The 10,378-nt window shown below is 39.6% G+C and overlaps 1 protein-coding gene across 1 annotated transcript; it reads left to right on the top strand.

The window, feature by feature from the left end:
* Positions 1 to 937: 937 nt before the first annotated feature.
* LRIF1 (ligand dependent nuclear receptor interacting factor 1) lies at positions 938 to 2,447 on the top strand. The gene has a single exon (XM_070462259.1). It carries the CDS (start codon positions 1,206 to 1,208, stop codon positions 1,905 to 1,907), a length of 702 nt encoding a protein of 233 aa, XP_070318360.1. The 5' UTR covers positions 938 to 1,205; the 3' UTR covers positions 1,908 to 2,447.
* The last annotated feature ends 7,931 nt before the right edge of the window (positions 2,448 to 10,378 follow it).

The raw sequence follows: 10,378 nt of genomic DNA, 5'->3' as shown, positions 1-10,378 counted from the left end.
AATGATTTATCTGTACACAGGACTGACTGCAAACCACATAAATATGTCACTGAACACAAACTAAGTATATCTGCCACCGAACTTCCCTTTGCTGGATCCCAAACATGAGAGAAAGTGTAACGGAGAGAAATGAGAGTGGAATCAAGCTAGCAGTTATACGAGTCTGGGTTCTCCAGAAAAGCAAAATATAAAAGAGGGAGGAGAGGGAGGGAAGGAGACCAAGAGAGAAAGATAGATACTGAGAAGTTATCAATTTTGAAATATTTGGACAGAACTGCTTTTTACTCTGCAAAACCTCAGTCTTTGCTCTTAAGGCCTTTAACTGATTGATATGAACTACCCATATTATGAAGGGTAATCTGTTTGAAACAAAGTCTACTTATTTCATTGTTAATCACATCCAAAAATATCTTCACAGCAACTTCTAGATTGGTGTTTGACCAAACAACTGGCCACATTAGCCAAGTTGGCACATAAAGTTAATGATCATAGCAGTCTTTAACCAATGTTAACCAATAGGTTAAGCTCTCCTATTATATGTTTGTTTCCTATTTGTCTCCTGCAAATATAGAAACACACTACCATATGAACCCATTGCTAGAAACTCTGAGGTCATTAGAATGGGCTCATGCAATTCATATTCCCCATCTAACCCATCAATGAATCCCATCAGTTCCATCTTCAAAATATATCCATAATCTGATCACTTCTCCTGAGTTCTGCTAATTTCACTTTCTTGTTATATCACTATCTCTTCTGGAATTTGTTCATCTCTGCTTTGTATTCTTCATTCATAGAGTTGATTACCTCATTATTTTTTAAGTAGTTGGAGGAATTTTTGGCAAAAATTTTCATCTACTATGTGGTAAAACTGTTTATGGCATTTTGTTTTTGTTGCGCATTTCCACCTTTTAAAAGATAGTATACTTTCCCCTCCGAAGCCTGAGGATACACCCTTTCGAGAGCCTGCCCTCTTTCTCCTTTCAGCTTCGACCCCCTCTGAATTGCTCCGGGACAGCTCCAGCCCAACATTCTCGCTCTCACTCTCGTTCTCGTCCCTTGGAGGACCTCGGCCCCGACACTGCCCCCTTTCCTGAATGTACTGGCCCCTCCCAACCCTATAAAATGTCCAATAACCTACAAAGGGTCTTCTTGAAACCTACAGAGGAAAAGTCAGGCAACGCCTCGCATTGATCCAGAATGAGATGGCATCAACACTAGAAAAAGTTACTCAAGAAAGAAATGATAAGAACAGTTCTCAACGAAGAAGCAAAAAGGTGTCATATCTGAAGAGTGATGCTGAACTTAAAAAGATATATGGTATCACTAAAGATTTGAGAGTGTGCCTTACTCGGATTCCCCAGCAGTTGGGCTCTGGAGAAGGTTTTGATTCCTTTAGCCCTTTGGTGAAGAATGAAACTTACAAAGAAGCAGAGTTTATAGTGAAGGAGGAAGGGAGAAAACAGCAGGGTATTGATAAGAAAAGAAAAGCAAAAACCACTAAGAAGATGGATCGTCCAAAGAAGAGAAGAACCAATAGTGTTAATAACACAACTATAAATGGAGGAGCTAATGTCACCAGTTCCCAGGTCATTAGCAGTATTTTACCAACTTCAGATGTGTCAAACCATAACATCCTCACAAGCTGCAACAAAACCAGAGAAGAAAAGAGAACTGAGGTAGAGCATTGTACTCATGGAAACCAAGAAAAAGGCACATTGAGCTCAAGTACAGCTTTTGAACAAATCCATTCCTTTAATAAAAATTATACTGAAGATATTTTCCCAATGACACCACCAGAGTTAGAAGAAACCATTAGAGATGAAAAGATAAGAAGACTTAAGCAAGTGCTGAGAGAGAAAGAAGCAGCTCTTGAAGAAATGCGTAAGAAGATGCATCAAAAATAATAAAAATGGCTGTTCTTAAAGGCATCAGTGAAATAGCTGTGTTTTTTCATATACTTTTGCATTAAGTTATAGGTGCATTCTGAAAGTGTTTTTGAATGTGAAAATTGTCTTTTCATCAGCTGATTATAAAATTTTATGTAAGAAATATAGAAAATGTTAACTTACATTTGACTTTTATGAATAACTCATGGGATATCTGAATCTTTGTCTATAGATACCTTTTTTTGGAAGGAAAAATTTTCTATTTTTCTATTACTTCAACTAGAATTCCCGAAGTTTGAATATTTGTTATTGTTTGTATGTTTAGCTAAATTGCTCAGATGTTATTCCAGCAATAGTTCATTATTGTGTACTTTTAAAATTATATAATCCAAGATAGGAAGTCAGCTCAAAGCTTAACTTTACCAGTGAGCTTGTATCTTTATATGTCTCTTTACCCATAAAATGACAATACCTTCTACTCACCATTGTTGTAAGTTTTTCTTAAATTTTATGAAAGAAAATGTATTATAGCAGCATTATTAAAAGCTTCAAACATTTCTCAAGAGTGAGGGATGTTTGTTTTGTAACTTTTACAAAGTAGTTTCTTATGATACAAAATGGGTTTTAGAATTCAGGCTATATAATGTATTGTTTGCTTAAAGTGGTATGTTATCTCTAGGCAAATGCTTCCCTTTTTTAAAATATGTAAATATATGACTAAGACTGTATGAAAAGTAAATCTGAACGTGGCCACATTTAATACTTTTTAAAATTGTAAAGTGTAGCTTTTCTTAATAGAGCCAGACATTTTTATCTCTGGTTATCTTTGATTTGGAGAGTTGGAGAGTGGCGTAGAGATAGGGATTAAGGGGAAGGAGGAAAAGGTTATTTTTAAGAAATGATAAATTCCTGGAAGTAAGGTCAAATAAAACCTAGATATTGGCAACAAAATAGAAAATAGAAAGTCAGAAAATACTGAGAGGGAATAAAACAAATGCAAACTGAGTATCAACTAGATTCTCCTGCCCCCCCCTTTTTTTTGGTAACAACTTTATTAAGGTAATTTGCATATTGTAAGTTTCACCCTTTTGAAGTGTACAGTTGTTACTCACGGAGTTGTGTGACCTTCAACGTGACCTAATTTTAGATAATTTTCATTATCACCTAGAAAACTTCATACTTATTAGCAGTCACTCCCTAGACCCTTCTTTCCCCATCCCTTGGCAACCCACCAGTACACTTTCTGTCTCTCTAAATTTGCCTAGTTTAGACAGTCATATGCATGGAATGAACCATTCAGTATATTTTCCTTTGTGACTGATTTCTTTGAGTTAGTTTAATATTTTCAAGGTTCATCTGTGCTGTCGCATGTATTCATACTTAATTTTTTAAATTGCTAATATTCCATTGTATGAATATACCATACTTTGTTTATCCATTCCTTTATGGACATTTGGGCTGTGTGTACTTTGGCTACTAGGATGTTATATTGTTGTGTTTTTCTGAATGTTTGGGTATGTTTTTCTGTGGACATAATGTTTTCAAGTCTCTTGGGTATATACCTAGGAGTGTAATTGCTGGGCCATACCTTAACTTTGAGGAACTGCCAGATTATTCCAGGCAGATTTTTCTCCCCCTTCACCCTATTTTGTTAAGGATGCCAGCGACTACCATGTTGCTAGATCCAGTGGTCAGTTCTCAGTCTTCTTAATTTATCTATCTGTGGGGAGATTAGTTCATGAATTAATTACCTCCTTTGAAAAAAACTTAAGCTTTAAGAAAGCAGTACATGACCATTGTGGGAAAATTGCAAATACAACAATTTAAAATATTAAAAATTCACTTTCCTATCAAACTAAAATATTAAATATTGGTGCTTGGGGATACATAGTTAAAGGCTGTCAGTAAATAGATACCATTTGAAGCCATATGTATGAATAGCTTCACTTAGGGAAACAGTATAAACAGAGAAGAAGGTGAAATTGTGGGCTCATGTCTTAGTACAATTAAAGATTGGGAAAAGGGCAGTCTCAAATGAATTTTGAGAATCAGAACCTTATTTATAAATCCTTGGATAGTGCCTGACAGCGATGTATCAGTATTTGTTAAATAAAATCATCTAAAATCAAAATAAATAAATAAATAAATAAAAGATAGTATACTTTTATCAATACTGTGTCAGTTCCTTTTTTTATTAGCCATCCTTGAATAATTTGGATTATTCAGTCTCAGTTATTTGCAGGAGATTACAGTGTTGGAAAATGGGCCAGGGTAGCCCTCTACATTTCACTCTCCCAGAGCTCTATCCTTTGCAGGTAAACAGATGGGTATCTTACAGCAGGTTCCTGGCCATGGACTGGTACTGATCCGTGACCTGTTAGGAACTAGGCTGAATAGTAAGAGGTGAACAGTGGGCAAATGAGTAAAGCTTCATCTGTGTATACAGTCACTCCCCATTGCTCTCTGTCATCCCTAGATGGGACTGTCTAGTTGCAGAAAACAAGCTCAGGGCTCCCACAGATTCTGCATTATGGCACCAAGTTGTTTCAGTCACGTCCAACTCTTTGTGACCCCATGGACAGTGGCCCACCAGGCTCCTCTCATGCGTGTGTGTGCATGTTCAGTCATTAAGTTATGTCAGACTCTTTGTGACCCCATGGGCTGTAGCCCGCCAAGTTCCTCTGTCCATGGGATTCTCCAGGCAAGAAATACTGGAGTGGGTTGCCATGCCCTCCTCCAGGGGATCTTCCCAACCCAGAGATGGAACCCACATCTCTTACGTCTCCTGCATTGGCAGGCGGGTTCTTTACCACTAGTGCCACTGGGACTGTATTATGGTGAGTTGTATAATTATTTCATTACATTTCACAGTATAATAATAATAGAAATAAAGTGCACAACAAATGTAATGCACTTGAATCATCCTGAAACAATCCCTTCCCGCCCCCTCCCTGGTCTGTGGAAATTGTCTTCCATGAAACTGGTCCCTGGTGCTAAAAAGGTTGGGAACCACTGTCTTACACAAATATAGCTCCTCTGTGAGGTTCTTTGTCCAGTCCCATTTTGTTTGCTTCTCTGAATCAAACCTAGTCTACGTGGCTATCTGCCCCTGCTCTACTCATCCCAGTTCTTGGGTCTGTTGCTGCAAACCAGGGAATTAGCTTTCATACTTCAGAATGTACCAGTTAACTTCAGGAAGTATACTTTTTCTTAAGCTTCCTAAGATCTATGTGTTATTTCTACACTCTCAATGCTTCTTCATTTCCCATGCCTTCTTTCCATTTGGCCCCTATCTCAAATACTTTTAGCAGCTGCAATTTGGAATCTGGAGATTATATCTGTCTTAGTAGATAAGTGGAGTTTGGAGGGCATTTTCCAATTCTCCTCATTGTTCTTGCATAATTTCTAGCAAGTGAAAGGGAATATGCTGACATATTGATCCTATTTTTGTTCATTATTTTATCCTCAGAGCCTAGAATAGTACCTGACATAAAGCAGGTACTTACTAAATATTTTTTTGATAAATGAATGAATACAGCTGCATTTTCCATTCATGTGTCTGAGCTGTTGTGACTGCTGAAGAAAGATAAGAAAATTGGTGCCACTATACACCTAGAAGCTCGAATTCCAGCAGAGAACTTCTGTTTTTGCCCTCAGCTAGTTTCCTATTAACCTCAGGAAGTATTCTGCCCATGGCTCTCTTCTCCCACAGCCTACAATTACCTGCCTCCCTCCCTCACAGCCTTAATTCCTACTTCAGTGTGAAATCTGAGTTTTCAACTGGGAAACCAAGGATATTATTAAAAATACATAACAATAGGTATAGGGATGTGTCCTGCAACATGGTAAAGATAATGTTGTATCCATATGAAATGATGGATGTTAACTAAACCTATTGTAGTAATCATTTCATGATGTGTATAAGTCAAATCATTATGCTGTACACCTTAAACTTATACAGTGCTTTATGTCAATTATATCTCAGCAAAACTGGAAGAAAATACATAACAATAGGTAGAGCACTACCCTTTCTCACTCAAAAAGCACTTCAGCTTTAACAAGGAATATTGTCATGTTGTCACTGTGTGTGTGCGTGTGTGTGTAGTCGCTAAGTTGTGTCTGACTCTTTGAGACCGCATGGACTGTAGCCTGCCAGGCTACCCTGTTCATGAGACTGTCCCGGCAAATATACTGGAGTGGGCTGCCATTTCCTTCTCCAAGGGATCTTTCTGACCTAGGGATGGAACCCTCATCTCCTGCAGATGATTCTTTACCATTGAGTCACCTGGGAAGCCCTCATGTTGGTGTCAACCAGATCAAAATCAGCCTCAGGGACAATTTCAACTTTCAGCTCTCTCCAACAGCAAGTTTACCAACAGCTCGGTTCAACTCACTAGTTTCCTTAAGTCTTTGAAGATAGGGCATCCTTCTTTCAGATTAAGATCTATCCCATCATCTCCTTGGACTTCCCAGGTGGAGCAGGTGGTAAAGAACATGCCTGGCAATGCAGGAGACCTGGGTGCGATTCCTGGGTCAGGAAGATCCCCTGGAGAAGAAATGGCAACTCACTCCAGTATTCTTGCCTGGAGAATCCCATGGACAGAGGAGCCTGGAGGGCTACAGTCCATGGGGTTGCAAAGAGTTGGACACAACTGAGCACGCATGCACACATCATCTCCACCTTTGTTCTGGACTTCACCCTTATCTCCTTGAGCACTTTGTTCCACCCATGAAATCCCCTATTTTATCTGCAACCTTTCCTCTACTCCTTAGTTCCTCCTCTCCTCTAATTAACATGCTGGAGTTGCAGGTTCATCTCTTGCTTTACAAACAAGGGTACAGGTGGGGAAGAGGCTGGGGTTCAGAAACTAACAAAACAATGAGCATGCCCTAATGCAGAGTCTCAAGGATTGGAATTTGGGATGGAGGAGGCTCAGGCTGGCCACCTGAGTGCTTCTGACCTCAAGCCTCCCTTGTTCTGGACACGAGGGAAGGGCTGAGTCCTTTGGGGTAAATTGTGGGCCCAGCTCTGGGGAAGCCAGGGTAGGCAGAGCCAGAGACAGGGAAGCTTAGGAGAGGGTGACTGATAATAACAATTGCCTTCAAATATTTGAAGGGATGTCAAGTGAAAAGAAATTTTATATTATGTAGCCCCAGGACTACATCCAAGAGCAAGGAGTGGAAGTAAAGAAAATACAAGGTGAAGAAGAGCTCTCTATCAGAACTATCTGGAAAACAGAATGAGATAAGTTGCTTTGGGGGAGAATGGATACATGTATAGGTATGGCTGAGACCCTTTGCTTTTCACCTGAGATTATCTCTGCATTGTTATAAACTTCATCATTTATTTATTTACAAGACTCCTTCAGGGTGGGGACACACATGATTTACTTTTTGTATTCTCAGCATTTTAGGCTCAATGTCTGGTTCAATGCTTGTTACATAGTAGGTATTCAATTAGTGTTAGTTATTCATGATAAAATAATAAGTTCTCAGTGAATATTTCCCAAAACAAAAGCATTAAAATAAGCATCATGAGAATGAGAAGACAAAATGACCTTTCCTAAAATGATATTCTGGTAGTTGTCATAAAGATGAAATAAAATAATCTATGCAAGAGCCCTTGGCAAACTAAAGTGCTATACCAACATTTAAGTATTTTCAGTGAGTTCACCCTCTTGGCCTAGTCCTAGGCAAAGCCTTACAGACAATTCAATAATATACAAACCTAGGTCTCTGATTTTGTGAAATTAATAATTCAAGAAGACCAGATGAATGAAATATGAAACAATAGGAAAGAAATTGAGTGCTAAATTGTGTGGTGTTGTCTATATAACAGCACTTCTGGTGCCCAGGAGGCTAGTGTGGCCCTGTTAATTTATCAATGACAGCTTACATTCTTTTAGCCTACAGTATTGATTTCAACAGTAACTTGGTTTGTGACCTTGGCACTGTCATAGCTCATTTGTATTTGTTTCCTCATCTGTCAAATAGGAATAACAACTCCTGACTTATTTTGATCCAATGAGGTAATGTACTGGAATGTGCTTAGTCCAAACGCAATTATGATTATCATTTTGCAAGCATTTCATGTCTCTACTCTTGTGATACCTAATCAATATTTATTTTTCTTATCATGCTGATAAGTGGTACCAAATTTATCCAATTTCTTCTCCTTAGAGCAGGGGTCCCCAACCTCTGGGATCTAATGCCTGATGGTCTGAGGTGGAGCTGATGTAATAATAATAGAAATAAAGTGCACAATAAATGTAATGTGCTTGAATCATCCTGAAACCATCCCCCCCCCCTGGTCCATGGAAAAATTGTCTTCCATGAAACCAGTCCCTGGTGCAAAAAAGGTTGGGGACTGCTGCTTAGAGGGAAGAAAACTGAGCCTTAGAGGTATAGATGGTGTACCTGTTGAAAACTGAGTTAAAGCAGATACTCCTTCACAGAGTATATACAGCTGGCTATTAGGGATGACAACAGGGCAGTGTTAGGGGTGAAGGGTGGAATTTGGGGAATGCAGACTGACTCAGTGGCAGTTGAGTATGAGCTCTTTCCCTCATCTGATATGTGCTTTTCTTTCCTGGTAGACCTTTCCAGAAGCTGCTTGCAGGGAGGTCGAAGTGTCTGTTTTCAGTTTTCTTACACTGCCTTCTTCCTATGGACTGAATCGTGTCCCCCATTCCATCCCCACATTTCTGTGTTAAAAGTCTAACCCCCAATATTTGGTGATATTTAGGAAATAATTCTAGTTAAATGAGGTCGTAAGTATGGGATCCTAATCTGATAAAGTGTGTGACTTTATAAAAAGAGGAAAAGAGGCAAAAATATCTTCTACCCATGGGCGAGAACCGAGGAAAAGGCCATGTGAGCACCCAGTGAGAAGAGGGCTGTTTGCAGGCCAGGAAGAGAGCTCTCACCAGAAACAACCCTGCTGAATCTTAGTCTTGAACTTCCCAGCCTCCAGAACTGTTGGAAAATAAACGTCTGTTGCTGAGGCCATGCAGTCTATGGTATTTGTTATGGCAGCCCATGCAGACTAAGACACTTGTCAACACACTACAGGCACATGAAGATGTGCACATGGTGGCTGTGAAGGAAAGGACTACAAATCAAGAGGAAATCCCACCCTGATCCGAGGCCCTGAAACTTAGGGAGCAGTAGTGCATGGTGTGTGAATGAGTGGTGCCTGCCTTCCCAGACAAGGAGCTCTACATTCCAGCAGGGGGTCGTTTGTGTTTTAAACTAGAGCCACATTTCTGAGCAAATCCCTGCATCCTTCTGTGGTACCACTGGCTCGACTGAACCATGAGAGGCTGAGTTGTTGAAGACAGCCACGGTCTGTTTCTTTTTTTAGTGGTCAAGTTCTGTAGAGGCCTTCTGTAGCAGATGAGGTTGTTTCTGCACCTTCTTTTGCTGCACTTCCTCACCCCTTCCACCCAGTTTCTTCAGAGCTAGAAAAATTAAAAATTGAAGTGGGTTTAGAAATTACAAGTTTTCTTTTTTCTTCCATTTGAAAAGAAAATGAAGTTGCTGCTTCTGATTCTGTGCTCCGTTTCAGGGATCTATTTTTTCTCAGGCATTCAAAGGAACAGTGGCTCCTTCAGACTATATCACTTTAGCCATCAGTGCATCAAGATGGAATGAAAAACCACAGGCTTGGAGACTGCTTCCTGTTCAGGTTTCACCAGGCTTGCTTCACCAAGCTGACCCGGAAAACATTTGGTTTCCAGATGCTGTATATGACAGGGCCCTTGTTCTCTCTTACGGTCCATGTGATCTCAGCTATGGATGCTTTTGGGGTATGGTCTGAGCTACTCGCTATAGACAGTTTTCCAATTAAATTTATAAAGGTTAAGACAACAGGATAGGTGAGTGACAGAGCTTAGGAAGGATTCAGTGACATCTACTGGCCAAACTTGACCATCTTTAAAGCACTACTTAATTTGTACAAATTTTTAAAAGTGCAAGGCCCTGGACATCTGTTCCCAGAGGATATGATTAAGTAGTTCTTTTAGGGTACCTGGGCAGCTACATATTTAATCAATTCTGAAGTTACCCTGATGCACAGTCAGGATTGAAAATCCTTGCCTTAGAGGGCCTTCAAAATTAAGAGGTGGACATAACCACAAAAGGCAACTCAGCTTTCCTTAGCTAGATCAGTTGCAGACCCTCAGGCTGCCATGATTTGAAAAAAGGCAGCTATTACATGCTGATGCTGGCTGAGTAAAGCGAAATGAATGATATGTCGTGTTTGCTTTCAGATGAAGGACTATGAAGTAGTACACTGAGTTAAATGAAATGGAATATGCCATTTGCATATTGCTATTTAAGTGCCATTTATTAAATATTTAATAAGTTCCCAGAGTGGGCAGGAAGGAATTTTCCATTCTACTGTTTGGCCAGAAAAATTGGTCATACCTGCTGATATTATATCAGCCCCAGAACTTCAACCCTATTTTTCATTCTTCTGTTTATTTATT

This window comes from Odocoileus virginianus, unplaced genomic scaffold, assembly GCF_023699985.2.
Source record: "Odocoileus virginianus isolate 20LAN1187 ecotype Illinois unplaced genomic scaffold, Ovbor_1.2 Unplaced_Scaffold_1, whole genome shotgun sequence".
Taxonomy (NCBI): domain Eukaryota; kingdom Metazoa; phylum Chordata; class Mammalia; order Artiodactyla; family Cervidae; genus Odocoileus; species Odocoileus virginianus.
Note: the sequence above shows the minus strand (reverse complement) of the source record. Positions and strands in the feature narration are given on the sequence as shown.

What these genes read in the sequence shown, in the direction of transcription:
- LRIF1 (XM_070462259.1), top strand. Translation starts at nt 1,206, where the DNA reads ATGGCATCAACACTAGAAAAAGTTACTCAAGAAAGAAATGATAAGAAC.